The sequence below is a fragment of the Antechinus flavipes genome, chromosome 1 (assembly GCF_016432865.1).
Source record: "Antechinus flavipes isolate AdamAnt ecotype Samford, QLD, Australia chromosome 1, AdamAnt_v2, whole genome shotgun sequence".
NCBI lineage: Eukaryota > Metazoa > Chordata > Mammalia > Dasyuromorphia > Dasyuridae > Antechinus > Antechinus flavipes.
Window position 1 is genome coordinate 479,279,803 of NC_067398.1, and position 18,370 is coordinate 479,298,172.

Sequence of the window (18,370 nt, forward strand, 5' to 3'; positions counted from 1 at the left end):
TTAACATCTTATTTCTTTTTTATTACATATATTTCATGTATTGAACACAAAAAAAATACATTGGCTTATATTTCTTCCATTGAAGTATTTGATTTGTTGTTATTATTTTTCCTTTACAGATTCTATAGATGGGAAACATGCTAGAAGAACACAGTCCAGTAGTCCTCTGGGAGAGCTATTTGACCATGGGTTGGATAGCTGGGCTACTTCCCTTTTCACAATTTCTTGGTTCTCTGTTTGTGCAAGTCCAGGGGACTCCCCAGGATTTTCCAAGCACACGATGTTTTTGTTCCTGAGCATTGTTTTGCTTAACTTCATGTTGTCCCATTGGGAAAAATATAACACTGGAGTCCTTTTTCTTCCTTGGGGATATGACCTAAGCCAAGTGGTAAGAATTTTATCTAATTTTAAAATCCTTTTGTTGTATGTTGGGTAGTTCCTAAAGCAGTATAGGAGAACTATTTCTACAATGACAACACTGTTATAAAGAAAAATAATTTTGAAAAATTAAACTAGCTTTTCTCACAGCCTCTAGAAAAGCTGCAAATTTGTTGAACAATGATAATATTAAATATGTGGTTTGCTAAGTCATTATGGGGCTGCAGGATCCTTGTGGAAGGTTTAGGGGCCCCTATTTCTATTTGAATTTGACCACATTGATATAACTAACTTTGAAGTTAATTTACATATATTTAAGTCCTTTAAAATGATACTGTTCTTTTCTGGATATTTTGTTATGCTAAACTGATCTTATTCTAAAGATTCAAGGAATAGTGTCTTAATCAGGAAAGAACAATTAACAAATTAATGAACTGACTCTATTAACTTCTAAAAAGTTAAAAACTAGATGGTTAAGATAAAAGTTGATGACCTGATTATAGTAATTATCAAACAAAGGTGTGTTGGATATTTCCACAAGTCTGTATGAGTATCATAAACTTATTTTATTCCAAGGAATAAAATTTGATAAATATGTTCAGTATTAACACTGATCATATTGGAATTAATAAATAGGTTTGAGACTAGAAATATAAACTCCAGATATTTTTAGTACAGAAAAGCATATTGTCATTTTTCAGCTTAGGAAGCCCCATCCTATTTGTCAGGGTGCCACTTAAAGGAGACAAGTCTGTGATTATTTTGATTGGATTAGCACAAGGCAAGCTGCACTTTTAATTTTCAATTATGTTTAATCTAGGAAATATAATTTAGGAATACTATGCATTATACCTAATCTTTAAACTGTGTCTTGGGTGAGGTCAAGGAAGTCTAAGTAGCCACCATAGTACCATATAACAATGAAGAAACTGTTGTTGCTTGTTTAGCTAGCTTCTCTTTTACCATTTAATATGGACACAAATGACTGCTTGGATTTAATTCACCTAAATTGGATGAACCCTTACTCTTCTTGTTTAGCATTATAATTGGACATCTTTATGCCCATACTATAGAATGCCTACAATAGAGATCATCTTGTTCTCTGTTCAATGATGAAAACCATAATTACTGGTTGAGGAAAATCAACTATAGTAGTCATTAGTGTATAATGGGATAATATTTTCCCATCTAGGTTTATTCTTGTTATTACCAAGCATACCGTAGGGATTTTTATAGCAATATTGTTGACTGCTGTTCATTTTCATTTACTTCCATTGAAGAGTATAGCCCATTTCAGCATAGAAAATTGCACTTTTTAAGGACTATGAAATTTTGATGTTTGACCATAGGTATTTCCTGTTGGCCTAGGAAGAAAAAGAGTGATATTGGGTATCATGCATTCATAAGAGAACTTCATTTATTTTAATAAATAATTTGAGATGTCTCTTTGTTTTTATTTTATTTTTCTTTTGAGTAAGATTACTACATATATTATTCCATTCATATTTATTTTGGTCAAATTTAACTGAACTTTATAGAGTAGTAGCACAAAATTCAAGCATCTTAAAGGAAAGGAGAATGGAACTTATATAGCACCTATTATGTGCCAGGTACTTTGCTAAGCACGTTACAAATATTATCCCATTTGAGCCTCATAATTCCTATTATCCCCATTTTATAGTTGAAAAAATTAAAGCAAATAGAAGTTATATACTTTGTTCAGGATCACTTAGCTAATACATGTCTAAGGCCACATTTGAACTCTTTGTCTTTCTAACTCCAGACCCAGTGCTCTATTTATTGTAGTGATTACCCCTCCTCTGTGTTCTAATTTTTTTTTTTTTTTTTTTTTTAAGATTCATCTCAGGTGATTTGACCATGATTTGATCTCATTTTGGAGCTTTCTTGGCAAAGATACAGAAATGGTTTGCCATTCCCTTCTCCATTTCATTTTTACTGAGGTAAACAGGATTAAGTGACTTGCTCAGAATCACATATTTAGGAAGTGTCTGAGGCTAGATTTGAACTCATCATGAAGATGCATCTTCCTGATTCCAAGCACAGTGGTCTAGGTGCTGTGACACCATTACTTATCTTTTGCTTTATTTATTTATTTAGCAACCTTTGCACTGGTTGTATTGATGGAAATGTGTGTGTTTTAGTTTCATGATAGATAGTTATGGGTCAGAGATAGATGTTGCAGTATGTAGACTGGGGGTGGAATCAGGAATACCTGAGTTCAAATATTTCCTCAGACATTTATTAACTGTGTAAGTCTGGGCAAGACACTTAACTTCAGTTTGCCTCAGTTTCCTCATCTGTAAACTGGGGATAAATAATAGCTCCTCATATGTTTTGAGGATCAAATGAGATAATGATGTAAAACAGCACAATGCGTGGTACCTAATAAATGTTTTATTAGTGTTACCTATTTATTATTATTGTTTGTAGTAGTAGTAGAAGTAGCAGAAGAAATAGTAGTACTAGTAGTAATCTCTTGAGGTCAAACTTCCATTCAGCACTTGAGTGCTAATCATTTTCCATTTTTATTTTCCTTGAATTCTTATACTTGAATAAATAAGTTTCAACTCACCAAAATGAAAACCCTACTTTCCTTGTACAGATAAAAAAGGAAATGATTCTAGATTGATTTAATTTCACTCTCAGCACAGGCAAATTGTATATGATTATATATCTTTCTTAATTGGGACATGAAATAAATTTTAACTATTGCCTATCCCTAGAAAAAGACACATCATTAAAATCTAGAAATTCTCTTGATTTATGCCTGTGCCTTTTATGTATCCTTTGTGATGCTGTATCCAAATTAGTAAGTAATTTAATTACTGTGTTATGTTTAAAACCGGTGTTCCAATTAGTTTAAAGTGACAGCTTATTCATGAGATAGTTACATTTTTGAAATGGGGTTGGTGTCTGAGATCAGAGTGCCATTGAATTTTAAATTTTCTTTAGAAAAATTAAAAATTGTTTATTCAAAAAGAGAAAGGAAGAAATCATATTACTTTGTATATTCAGCAATACAAATATATAAGATCATTTTCATCGATGAAAGAGAAATTAAGACATTTGGTAAAGAAAAATCTTCATCCACTTGTAAATAGCAAATTTGCTTTTATGAATTTGTATCTTTGTAATCTGATATTTAATTCAGTTTCTCAACTGGTCCAGTTCTAGTACCTCCAACAGATATTCAATGAAGTACCTGATATCTTATTTCACAATATAAAATTTGATCTTACTATTATTTTTAAATGTCCAGTACAGATATTCTTAACCTTTTTTGTGATATATGTCCCTTTAAGCTATTGGCTGAAACATGGATTTCTTTTCAGAATAGTTTTTAAATAGATTTTAAAAATATAAGGTTGCAAAGGAAATTAATTATATTAAAATACAGTTTTATGATAAATATGTATGTATAGAATTAAAGTGTTTTGAAAATAAGAGAAAGAGACTAACAGGGGAAAGTATAAAACACAGAAATATCAAAAGCTACAGAAATATCCAGGATGATGAGGACTGTGGGATTTAACAATTAAGTAGGTTATCAATGATCTGTGAGAAAGCAGTTTCAGTTAAGTGGTGAATTTTCAAGAGGTTGAATTAGTAATTGATATAGAAATAGGGACAGCAAACATAAATTCCTATTTCTAGAAATTAAGCAATGAAAGGGAGGAAAATGTAGGATTGTACCCCAAGAAAAGGATAAGAACAAGGGGATGATTTTAAGTATAGTAGGGTAAACCTGAGCATCTTTGTATAGTTCATGGAAGAAGTCAGTCCTCAAGATTAAATTAAAGATAGAAAGAGATGAATCAATGGGGACTCCCAAAGATGAAGGGTGTAAAATCCAAGTTGCAAGTGGAGCATTTAGCCTTTTAAAGTTTCTTTTTACTAAGTGTTTTTACAATACTTAAAAAAAAATTATTTAGGCTTTTCACTGCAAGGTCAAACACTGAAGCAAAAAGTTAACTATTTTGGCTACATAATGAGAAGATGGGGCTCATTGGAAAAGACCCTAATGTTGGGAAAGATGGAAAGTAAAAAGAAAAGGGGATGGCAGAGGATGAAATGGGGATATAAGTATATCATGATATATATATATATATACATATATATATATATATATATATTGAATAAATAAGTAAACATGAACTTGGATAGACTTTTGGAGATAATAGAGTATAACAGATCTTTGTGTGCTATGTGTGGTCCATGAGATCACAGAGGACACAACTGAATGACTGAACATCAATAACAAGTATTTTTAAATTTCATTCAAGAGACATCTTTTGAATACTCACTTTATGGAGAATACTGTCTGATTGGGAGGGAAATAATAGTTTGGAGAAGACATGATCCATCTGGAGTAGCTAGGTGATACAGTGGATAATAATAATAATAATAATAATAGCTAACATTTATATAGCAAAATTTACTAAGTTTCAGGCAATGTGTTAAGCACTTTATAATTATTATCTTGTTTGATCTTCACAACAACTCATAGACGAGGAATTTGAGGCAGACAGAGGCTAACTGACTTTCTCAGAGTTGTATAGAATCACATAAATTAAACATCTAAGAGTGTATTTAAACTCAGATCTTCCTGACTGCAGGCCCAATGTTCTATTCACTAAGCCACCTATCTTATTTAAGAGTACTATCTTACAATCCTGGTTTTATCTGATACTAATAATTTTCACATATACTATGCTTCAAAGCAAAACGAACTATTTGTACTATTCTCCATATATGTTCTGTACTCTCTTATTAACCTTTGCTGGACCCGAATGCCTAAAATCCCCTATGCTCTCTTTTATTTAATTTTAGTTTAATTCAAAGGCTACCTCCTTCATGAAGTTTTCTCTTATCCTCCCAATCAAAAATTAGTTTCTCCCCATTTTAAAATCTCACATAGTACTTTCTTCACACTTTCTTTTTAACTTATTGTTTATTCCTTTATTACCTTTTTTTTTTTTTTTTAAATATGTGCTCCCTGTCTGTGCAGTTGATATTTGTTAGGGAAAGGGAATAGATATCTATATAATACTTTAATTGCTATTTATAGAATAGGATAGTATCTGTTGCCATAGAGTTTTACATGTTAAATTAAAGAATTTGAAATTATTCTGCTAAGTGCCAGAGAAGATGTGACACAATGCTGGAAAATAATTATGAAAGGGGAAAGCACTTCAACAATGGGATTTAGCCAGGGAGGAACTTTGAAGATTGGATAGAGAATACCAAATGTGGAGAACTTCAGGCAAACCAGTTCAGTTAGAACATAGAGTTTCTGAAGAAGAGAATGTGAAATTATTCTAAAAAAGTAAGTTGAACTGGAATTTGCAGCTAGGTGGCAGCAGACAAAACAACTGAACTGGAATCAGGGAGTTTAATCATTTTCAGTCAAACAGCTTTTGGGGTTTTCTTAGCAAAGATACTGGAGTGGTTTGCCATTTCCTTGTCCAGATTACTTTGCAAATGAGGAAACTGAGGCAAACAGGGTTAAAGTGACTTGTCCAGGATCATCCAGTGAGTAACTGTGTGAGATCAGATTTGAACTCAGGAAGCTTTCCTGACTCCAAGTTTGGTACCCTATCTACTGTGTAATTTAGCTATCCATAGAATCAAGAAGACCCACATTCAAATCCAACCTCAAATTCTTAATATCTATGTGATCCTGGGTAAATCATTTAACTGCTGGCTGCCTCAGTTAAATGTCATAATAATAGTACCTACCTTCTAGAGTTGTTGAGGGGATTATTTGGCAGATGTGCAAGAAAGGATTAGAGAAAACCAATGGCTTCAGAGAAACTAGTGAAAAATTATTGCAGTAAGTTGAGAGAGAGATTAGTTGGGCCTAATTAGGATGGTAGTAATTTTTCTTAAGTGGTAAGAAAGGAGTGGATATGAAATTAGTACATAGGTAAAATCAACTGATTGAATGTGGTAGGGTAGGAAAGAGGAAGAATCAAAGATTACTTTGAAACTATAAACCTTTGTGACTAATGATCGTGCTCTTGATTTAAATAAGAGAATTTTGGAGGAATGAATTAGATATTGGAAATATTGTGTTTTGGTTTGTACAGACATGTAGAGTTGTTCAGGAGATTATTGTTGATATTTAGGAATTTGGGAGAGACATTAGGGTTAAATATGTACATTTGGGAGTCATGTGTTAAGGTGATAATTAAAACCAGAGTATCTGAATGAGAGACAGATAAAGGAAGGAGGAGGAGAGACAGCCTGTCCTCCTTGGACACACCCTTGGGCGGGGGAGCAGAAAATAAAATGCTGATCCAAGAAAAGAAACTGAAAATTTGTGGGCAGATATATAAAGACTTTTTAAAAAAAAATTGTAAATAATTGGATAATAAAAAAGTAGTTATTTTGAAAATTAATCATAAAAAATTCCCTACAGCAGAGTGGCTAGTTTCAGGATTATCTTTCAAAAGCAAATTAGCTTTTATCAAGATTGAATGAGTTAATCTACATGAAATGCTTTGCAAATTTAAAAGAATTATATCTGAACTCCATCAAATTAAGAGGAGAAAAAAGAGAGTAATGAGAACAGTAAAAACTGATATTTATATAGTGTTTTGAAATTTGTGAATATAAGCTCCTTGAGGACTTTCATTTTTGGTTTTATATCTCCAGTATTTAGAACAGTGCCTGTTACATAATAAGCACTTTATTTTAAATAAAAGAATGATAGCATTTTACATATGTTATATCATAGGCTCCTCATAATGCATGTAAATCTAAAATCTACTGACTGTCCTCTCCCTACTTCAACTATACCAAAAATACCTTTTCCTGTCTTGTTTATGTTATTCATATTTTATTGTCCATTAGTGTACTGATTTAATGGCTTGCTTCTGCTTTCTGTGTATCCTGGATCACGTCACTTTAATCTGCCTTATATTGTAAGGCAAGGAAAATGGAGTTTGATTTGTGAAGTCTTCCTTAACGCTGTACTTAGCACAGTGCCCCATGCAATTACATGTTCGTGAGAATGAAAACAACCAGGAGAGGTTAGCATTATGGAAGCCAAGGGAAGAAAAAGAATCCAAGAGAGGGTGGTTGGATGCCAATTAGTAGCCGTGGAAATGTCGACAAGGATTAGGACTGAGAAAAAGCCATTGGATTGTGCAGTTCAGTAATCATCTGAAACCTTAGACAGAGCAATTTTGGTTGAGTGGTAGGATCGAAAACCCAGATTTCAAGAGGTTGAAAAATGAACAGGAGCAATGAGGGTGAATTGGCTGTTTCTAGGACTGTGACTATGAAATAGATGAGAGATAATAGCTTGAGGGGATGGCCAAGGTCAAGGGAAAAGTATTCACTTAGGGGGTTATTAGCCAGAAAGCAATATGAAGGGAGCATATAGAGTATTAAAGATTTACTGGAGGCTTTTTTCTTGTAAGGTGGTAATGAGAACTTGAAGGAAACAAAGGTGAGAGATACTGAGGTCAATCCATTTGAAGTTTGCATCCATTTAGATTCTGATTCTGCTTTGCCAAAGAACTAGAGGGGTTTTGTAGTATTTTCCATTCCTCCTTTCCCCCACCCCAACAAGGTGATGTAATAGATAGAATAGTAGACTGTTCATCTAAAAAACTTTGGTTCTTCTGCCCTTCTGTTTACCAGCTGTTACCTTGGAAAAATAATTTAACCTCTCTGCAGTTCCATTTCTGTATCTTTAAAATATAGATAATAACATGCATGGTATCTACCTTAAAGGTGGTACAGTGGATAGAGCGCCAGACCTGTAGTCAGGAAGACTCATCGTCTTGAGTTTAAATCTGGCCTTAGACATTTATTAATATGTGGCGCTGGGCAAGACACTTAATCCTATTTACCTGAAGAAGGAAATAGCAAAGCACACCAGTATCTTTGCCAAGAAAACCCCAATTGGGTCACAGAAAATCAGACATGATGAAACAGTTGAATAAAAACTACCTACCTTACAGGGCTACTGAGATGGTCAACTTGGTATCAAGTGCTTTTTTTTTTTTTTTTTTAATAGCTTTTTATTTACGAGTTATATGCATGGGTAATTTTACAACATTGACAATTGCCAAACCTTTTGTTCCTATTTTTCCCCTTTTTCTCCCCACCTCCTCCCCTAGATGGCAGGATGATCAATACATGTTAAATATATTAAAGTATAAATTAAACACAAAATAAGTATACATGTCTAAACCATTATTTTGCTGTACAAAAAGAATCAGATTCTGAAATATTGTACAATTAGGCTATGAAGGAAATAAAAAAAATGCAGGCTGGCAAAAATATAGGGATTGGCAATTCAATATAATGGTTCTTAGTCATCTCCCAGAGTCCTTTCCCTGGGTGTAACTGGTTCAGTTCATTACTGCTCCATTGGAACTGGTTCATCTCATTGCTGAGGATAGCCAGGTCCATCAGAATTGATCATCATATAGTATTGTTGTCTTCTGGTCCTGCTCATTTCACTCAGCATCAGTTCGTGTAAGTTTCTCCAGGCCTCTCTGAAATCCTCCTGTTGGTCATTTCTTAGAGCAATAATATTCCACAATAATCATATATCACAATTTATTCAGTCTTGTCCAATTGATGGACAGCCACTCAGTTTCCAGTTTCTGGCCACTACAAACAGGGCTGCCACAAACATTCTCACACATACAGGTCCCTTTCCCTTCTTTATGATCTTTTTGGAATTTAAGCCCAGTAGTAGCACTGCTGGATCAAAGGGTATGCACAGTTTAGTATCAGGTGCTTTTTGATCTAGGTCTAGATTTAAATTTAAGATTTAGAGTTGGAAGAGACCTTAGAAATTATAAGGTCTAATCCTCTCATTTTATAGATGAAAAAATTGAGGCTGAGACAGGTTGGCTGTAAGTAGAAATGTCAGAAATTCAAATTTAGGTCCCATAACTCTAAGTTCCCCATTCTTTCCTTTATCCCATGTTGCTTTTAAATCGAATGTACTTATAAATGTAAATGATCATAATTATAAACGTATATTGTAACTAATTGCATGAAACTGTATATGCTAGGATATAATGAATACTGCTTAGATCAAGTTCCATCTTTCTTGTCACAGAACATGAGGCAAATTAAATTGACATGACCCAGGACATGCCAAGAGCAGAACAAACCATTAAGTCTGTACACTAATAGGCAATTAAAATGTGAATAGCATAGCAAGTCATAGAAAGGTATTTTTAATGTAATGGAAAGGGGGAGATCAGACAATGGCCTTTGAGACTTATATGTTTACTAAGGGTGGGATCTGGAAACTATTGGTTCTTCACTTGTCAAAATGGACCCATCTTTTTTTTTTTTTTTCTTTGCCTCCTTAAAAGTTTGAAAAAAAAAAAAAGATACTTTAGATTTTATAAAATACAATCTCAAAAATTTATAATTCAAATAACATCAGCAATACCATCAGAAAAGGACATTTTAGAAATTAAAAGCCAGAGTCACATTGGTGCAAACATTTGAAATTGTTTAATAATTTCTAAAGGTGTACCAATTTGGTAGTTTGGGTGGTATGAGATAAACAAAATATTTAAACTTCACACTGGAATGGAAACTTCACAACATAACATAGAACTCAGGTTACAGCTTCCTAGGGGCCATCATCTCATAATACTAAGAATTTCTACAAATATTATCTAATCCTCACATCATTCCTGGGAGGTAGGTGCAATTTTATAGTTGAAGAAACTGAGGCAAAAGAGGTTAAGTGACTTATATAATGTCACATAGTTGAATATCCCAGATTTAAACTCAAGCTTTTTTGCCTCTAGACCCAGCACTCTCTCCAGTGTGTCACCAAATTACTTTTTTTCTCCCACTATTGTACCAGAAGTCTATCTCAAAATTACTATTCATTACAATTGAGTGAGAAAATTACCTAACTTCAAATAACAACTTGAGAATAAGTTACTTTGTTTCTCACTCAACTGCCAACAGAGTTTTTGGATGATTTTTATCTCTCTAGATAGTTTAAAATTTATTTATTTCTAACTTAAAAAAAAAAATTGAGTTCCAAATTTTTTCCTTTCCTCCCCTTCCTTCCTCAACCACTGAGAAGGTAAGCAAAATGATGTCAATTATATTGGCAAAATCACGCAAAAAAATATTTCCATATTGGCCATATTGCTAAAAAGAAAAAAAAAGGCAATAAAATAATACTTCAATTTGCACTCAGAATTCATTAGTTCTTTCTCTGAAGAGATAGCCTTTTTTTCTTTTTTTAAAGTCTTAAGTCTTGTGTATTGATCAGAGTAGCCAAGTCTTTTACAGTTGATCATTACATTGTTGTTATTGTGCATGATAGTTTCCTGGTTCTTCTCATTTTACTTTGCATTTTTATATAGATTTTGTCATGCTTTTTTTTTTTTTTCTGAAACCACTTCCATCATTATTTCTTAAAGCACAGTAATATTCCATTAAAATCACTTGCCACAGCTCATCTCTCAATTTCCACTTCTTTACCACCACAAAAAGCTGCTCTAAATATTTCATACAAAAAGATTTGCAATCCTTTTGTTTTTCTTTGATCTCTTTGGGATACAGACCTACAAGTGATAGTGCTAGATCAAAAGGTATGTACAGTTTTATAGCCCTCTGGGCATAATTTCAAATTGTTCTCCAGAATGGTTGGACAAATTCAGAACTCCAGAAGTTTGTTAGTGTACCTATTCATCTCTTCCAACATTTGTCATCTCAGATAGGTGTGAGGTGTTATCTCTGAGTTGTTTTAATTTAAATTTATTTAATCAATAGGCATTTAGCACATTAAAAAAAAATTTTTTTCTTCCTGAAAACTGCTTGCTCATATCCTTTGAGTATTTATGAATTGAGTAATGGCTCTTATTTTTATAAATTTGATTCACTTTCATTTATACATAAGAAACGAAGCCTTTTTCAGAGAAACTTACTATAAAATTTTTTGATATTACTTCATTGTCTATGGTACCTTTTATTTTATTTTTTTTTAATTTTATTTTATTTAATAATAACTTTGTATTGACAGAATCCATGCCAGGATAATTTTTACACGACATTATCCCTTGCAATCACTTATGTTTCGTTTTTTCCCCTCCCTCCCTCCTCCCCCCCCCCCCCCAGGATGGCAAGCAGTCCTATATATGTTAAATATGTTGCAGTATATCCTAGATACAATACATATTTGCAGAACCAAACAGTTCTCTTGTTGCACAGGGAGAATTGGATTCAGAAGGTAAAAATAACTCGGGAAGAAAATCAAAAATGCAAATAGTTCACATTCATTTCCCAGTATTCCTTCTTTGGGTGTAGCTGTTTCTGTCCATCATTTCTCCAATGAAACTCAGTTAAGTCTCTTTGTCAGAGAAATCCACTTCCATCAGAATACATCCTCATACAATATCGTTGTCGAAGTGTATAATGATCTCCTGGTTCTGCTCATCTCACTTAGCATCAGTCCATGTAGGTCTCTCCAAGCCTCTCTGTATTCATCCTGCTGGTCATTTATGGTACCTTTTAGCAAAATGTATTTTCCCTGATTATCTTTTTTTTAGGTCTTTTTTTTCTTTTGTTTTCTGAGATCATGATTGCTAATCTCTATCTCTCTTTCTCTTTTTACTTCAGCTGATACATAATAGATTGTGCTCTATCCATTTATTTTAACTGTGTACATCTTTTTTTTTCCCTAAGTGTGGTTCTTGTAAACAAGTTATTGTTAGATTCTAGTTTCTAATCTATTCTATCTTCTATTTTATACCTGAGTTCATCCCAATCACATTCACAGTTATGATTACTGTGCATTTATTTCTCTCCATTTTATTTTCTTTTGTTTATCCTTCTCTCTCTTTTTATCCTGTCCCTCCCTAAAAAAGTCTGATTTGATTCTGACCACTGCCTCCCTTAATCTATTCACCCTTTTATCATCCTGCCCTTATATCTTTGAGCCTCTCCCTTTCCTATTTCCCTATTGCTTAAGATAGATTTCTATACACAACAGAATAAACATTTATATGTATGTATATATATTCTTCCCTCTTTGACCAATTTTGATGAGAGTGAGGTTCAAGCATCATCTACTAACCCCCTTCTTTTCTCCTCCCCTATAAATACTCTTCCTCTCTTACGTGAAAAAATTTTCCCTATTCGCTCTCCTTTCCACCTTCTCCCAGTGCATACCTCTTTCTCATTCTTTCATTTGGAGGAGAGGATCCTCCCGACATAATCAACTTATACTGATGTTCTCTTTATATAGATTTCTGTCTGCCCTAATATTAAATCATTTCCCCTTATAGAATGTAAACAGTTCAATTTTATTGAGTCTTTTATAGATTGCTCTTTCCTCCCATTTTATGCTTCTCATGAGCCATGTGTTAGAATGTCAAATTTTCTTCTGCTCTTTTCATCAGGAATGCTTGAAAGTCATCTATTTTATTAAATGCCCATTTCTGCTCTCTTTCTCCAAAAGTTTATACTCAGTTTTGCAAAGTAAGTTATTCTTGATTTCAATCCTAATTTTTTTGACTTCTGGAAATACCATGTTCCAAGCGCTCCAGACTCATTAACATAGTAGCTACTAAATTTTGTGTCATTCTGACTGTGGCTTGACAATAATCATATTGTTTTTTTCTGGCTGCTTATAATATTATCTCCTTGACCTGAAAGTGCTGGAACTTAGCTATGATATTCTTGAGAATTTTCCTTTTAAGACATCTTTCAAAAGGTGAACAGTGAAGTCTTTGAATTTCTATTTTATGCTCTGGATCTAAGATATCAGGGCAGTTTTCCTTCATAATTTCTTGAAAAATGATGTCTAGACTCTTTTTTTTTTTTTTTGGTCATGGCTTTCAGACATTTCAATAATTGTTAAATCATCTCACCTTAATCTATTTTCTAGGTCAGTTTTTTTTTTTCCTAATGAGATATTTTGCATTTTCTTCCTTTTTAAAATTCTTTTGGTTTTGCATTTTTTCTTAATGTCTCATGTAGTCATTAGTTTCTAATTTTCCAATTTCAATTTTTAAAGAATTATTTTCTTCAGTGAACTTTAGTGCTGCTTCCTCCAAGGCCTATAGCTAGTGTTATTACTATGTTTCATCCTGGATCCCCACTCCCATGTCATGGACCTCTCTTGAAAAACTTCCTAAGTTGTCTTAGTCTAGAAAAATGTCTCTGATCTTTTATTGATGCTGCTGCTACAAAATTTGATTTTAAGAGTTATTTGAAAGATGTTTGGAAGGGAATTTTGGTTGAGTTCAGTTAGAGTTCCTGCCTGTACTCCATTAATTTGAACACTGGGTGACTTTTGAAAAGAGGGCTTATATTCTCTTAAGGGCATAGCCTCTTCCATTTTCATGGGGACAGGAAGACAAAAGTTTTTCAAAATGAGTTCACAATGATCTCAACTTTTTTAGAGAGGTGGGATTCACAGTGAAGTATATTTTGATTTTATGAGTGGGACCTTAAAAACACCCAACTCCTTCTCCTGGAGGCTATTTCAGAGAAAAACCTTTTCATTCTCATTTTACCTAATATCAGAAGTCTCAAGGAATGCTATTAATTCATAACTGCTAATTTGACTGAATGCATTATTTGCATCTTGCACCATGTCAGCCTCCTCTTGGTAACCACAGAAGGTTTCCATGTTCCAAAAGAGAAATTCAGTTTACTTTTCTCTTTAATTGGATTGAGTTGTGGTTTTAACTCTAGAAGGAAAGATGGATTTTGATCAAAAGAAAGGTTCAGATGTCACAGTAAGACAGTAAGGGGAGAACAAATCAAAGGCGTGCAGCTTGGCAGTCAAGTCTCAGATCAAATTTGTAGGCAAGCCTGTGCCTTTGATACTATGATGAGATAACTATTTTTCCTTCAGATGTCTATTTGATCAACTCTACATCCCAATTTAGCATCCATATACAACAGAAGATATCTTTATTTCTTATAATAACTTCCTCTAATTGTGTATTTATGAAAAGCAATGGAATAAACTTGATAAGGACCTACCAGGAAGACTTGGATTAAAGTCCCATCTCTGATACACACTAGCTGAATGATATTGAACTCAATGCCCCAGGCAAAGTCTGAGACTATATACATTATAGAGAGGGTGACCATCTACTATTTATTCACACACATATATACACACACACATATATATGTACTTACATAATATATATTGCACATCTAATAAAAATTTGGATTTTAGGACAATATTCTGTTAATTCCATATTCTTTTTGTTTAAATTTTCTTAATTTGCCATTATTTTAGCATTTTTTTCTGAGGGAAGGAATTAGGAAATTTTGGAACTATAATATAATCATTTCTTAGAAGACACTGTGAATTCCATGCTATAGGCCATTTGGTCAAATGTCTTAATTATACACTGGCTAAGTACCCAAAAATTAAGATGCTGAGTATTTTTACATACCAAAACCCTGAGAGGTACTATACTTACTGTTGGGGGCCTTCATTCCTCTCTGTGGGTCAAAATTGGGATAAGACTCACAAGCCTAAAAGCATTATTCAAGTTCTGCTCTAAGTCTCAGCCAATCCAGAGTATAGGGGATCCAAAGAATTACCTGTTGAGTTTGCTCATTTGGAGGAACTTTGAAGGGTAAAAATTTTCCAGAGTGGTTAATAAGGATCTAGATCTAAATATATTCTTCTGAGTTGGTTGTTCCCCATTTCTGACCAATCTGCCTATATAGAAGTTCTCTGAACTGCAATCCTGTCTGGCCTTTCAATATTATGTGTGTATTTGTATTGATTAATTTTAGATTTTCCCTTTTTGCATTTTTATATACTTGTGTTCTCTATTAATATGTCAGTTCCTTGCTTATATATTGTTTCATTCTTTGTATTTGTATCCTTGTTTAGCACAATGCCTGACACATAGTAATCACATAATAAGTGTATATTAATTGATTGATTGATGTTTTTGGTTATGAGCCAAACAATTGAGATGATTCAAGAAAATTTGAAAGCACTGGGACTGCATTGAAAAAAGCAAAGAATTATAACTGGAATAGAAGTATAAACATCAGATGATAGGAATCCATTACCAGGAGAAGTGAAAGCAATCACTCTGTGGGGTCATCTAGATCCCATATAGAAATGCAAAAGCAACAATTAGATTCTATTTCTCAGCCTATCTTTTTAACATAGAACTTGACTGCCACATCTCTCACAGCCCAAAAAGGAAGTAGTGATATTCTCATGCATTCCACCATTATTCAGTCATAACCTCACCCCCCAATATGATACATCTAAACATTATTTTTCACTAATTTATAGCTGTCTGAGGTGTCATATTGATGAGCTCAGCACCGAGCCACTCTTCTTTTTATCCCTTTGTTCAATATTAGGTTGTCTTACTCTCTCAAACAGAATATATCTTCCCCAAGATAACTTTAGAGCTGTCTCATATGCAAAAAACTCCCTGAAAGAAATTTTGATGCATCCATCAGAAATCAGCCATATTCTTTGCTGAATTTATGGTCATTCCCAGTATAACATCTGGGATCCCGATTTTATCATAATTTACCAATCAGTATATTAAGTGCCTTACTCCTGAGAAGCCTCAGAGTACTGGTACAAAGGAAGTCTTTGTATTTTTTTTTAACCACTCTTCCTTCTTTTGCTACCATTATTCTTGAATACTCTCTCTTTTGCTCTGTTTGGTTCAGTCCCTTTCAGTAGAATAGACCTTCAATCACAAGCATACCCCCATGCTCCTTGCCCCATTTACCCCAGACCCGGCAAAAGTGCTTCCAGTCACCCTTTGCTTGTCCAAAGGCGTGAGAACCTATAGGTCATGAAGCTCCCATGAAGTAACACATTGTGTTACTAGTCAAGCCATCAGGCTGTTGGACGTCATAGTATGAATTGTGAGTAGGTCTTTTGTGATTGCACTGTGGCTTATTGATATGAATATGAAAATTACCTTTTCACTATTTATATAAGACAACTTCATTTTAGTTCATGAAAACAAAATCAGAGTTATGTAATTTAACAAAAGAGCTCCTTTAGTGTTCTTATCCTAGTCAAAAAAGGGATAAACTCTAAAATAGTGAATTTTCCTGAGGAATTTTAGATTTGACCTGTAGTCATCTGTTTTTGTTCTCTAGTGTTGATATAGTTGCAATGCAAGTCAACAGAAAGATTTTAAAGAACAAATTGGACAGTACTTCAAAATACATAGTGTTGTCTTTCCTCTAGCCCCTCTTCCATCCTATTAGACATTTTTTCTTTTTATTAAATTTTTTCTTATAGCAAATATACTCAACTTCTTCAGGCATCATGTCTATTTCTTTGAGCCTGTGGAATATAAAGATTTGTATTTTACCTTCACTTCAAATATAGAGTCAGTCTCAGCTACTTTAGTATCTCATAGGTATTTAGAAAGTATTAAGGTCTACATGAGTTATGAGATGTTCATTTAGTCCTAATTCTATGAGAGAATCAGTTTATAGAAACTTTTCAGTTATTTTAATTAGAAACAGCCTTGTTACTTTCAATACCAATATTAGAAAATGTCATGACTGCCAACTGAAAAATAACCGGGGAGGGGGAATTCTTTAAATTTATTCAAAACTCTTATGAGCAATAGCTGCTCAGAAGTATACTCAAGTGTTTGAAAATACTATCAGTGGTGTTTTATTCAACATGTTGAATATGTATTCAACAAATATTTATTTGTTATATGAAAAACAATATGTATAAGTGCTTCTTTAAAGAAAAATGCTGTCCCTCCCTCTCTCCTCCTATTGAACAAAACAAACAACAACAACAACAACAAAAACAATCAAAAAAGCCAAGACAATAAAATAAAGCCCTCAATATATAGTTGACCAGAAAAACACATTTTCAAATTGATCATATCCAAAAATGTGTCTCGTTTTATATTTTAAATTCGCCATCTCTTTATCAAAGGTGATTGTCATGTTTTATTTTCATTCTTTTGGGCTTAAAGTTTATTATTACCTTGATTGTTATTTTTAAGTTTTTCAGAGTTCTTTTTATAATATTGTTGTCATTGTGTAAATTTTTTTCAGCTCTCTTTCTGCGTTAGTTCATTGAGGACTTCCCAGTTTCCTTTGAAACTGTCCATTTCATCATTTCTTATGGAATAATAGTATCCGTGTATATGTTTCTTAAAATGGTAATTTGAGATACTGGAACCAAAAAATTATGACTTGGTTACCAAGTTTTCAGGCAGCTAGATGAGTACAGTGGGCAGAGCACTAGGTGTAAAGTAAGGAAGATCTGAGTTCAAATTTAGCCTCAGCATATCCCAGTTAATCCTTGGCAAGTTACCTACCCTGCTTACCTCAGTTTCTTCATTTGTAAAAGAATGTGGAGAAGAAATAGCAAGCCACTCCAGTTTCTTTACCAAGAAAACCTCAAATGAGATCAACAAAGAGTCAGACATGATATAAACAACTGAACAACAAATATTCTAGTCTTTATTTCCCCTAAATACATTATGTAATTTTAAATTGTAGTTGTTCTTTCACTAGCTTCACACATATTATTTAGTTCTTGGTGTAGCTAAAGAATAGGACTCATATTACCACTTACATTTAACAATCATTTCTAATAGTTTTGTCTGAAAATGTATTTTGATGTCTGGGAACACCAATTTTCAGAACTTCCTCACCAGATCCTGGAGGGATATAATAAGTCCTTATAATGTTAACTCTAAACTTTCACCTTATCATAGCTAGAAACACTCTTCTTCTATGCCTCTACCTCCAAAACTTCTCAGAGGTTCAGAATTGGTCAACAAAAGGTAATTGGCTCTCAGGTGGTTCTAAGTGTTTTCAAATCTAAGATTATGAACTTCTGTAAATCTGTAAATCTATGTAAGACTTATAAAAGTCTATAGAAGACTGACAGTTTAAAACTGCCCTAAGATTTTTGGGATACCCTGTATGAATAATATGCATACACACATACCCTATCATCCCCCCT

General features: G+C 33.3%; 1 protein-coding gene across 1 annotated transcript in view; it reads left to right on the top strand.

Annotated features, from left to right (window-relative positions):
- The window catches only part of LOC127543895 (ethanolaminephosphotransferase 1-like), a 149,646-nt gene that overhangs the window by 90,129 nt on the left and 41,147 nt on the right, over positions 1-18,370 (top strand). Inside the window, exon 5 of the mRNA XM_051970230.1 lies at positions 120-388. Within this exon, the coding sequence (XP_051826190.1) occupies positions 120-388 (269 nt within the window). The remainder of the gene's footprint in view (positions 1-119; positions 389-18,370) is intronic.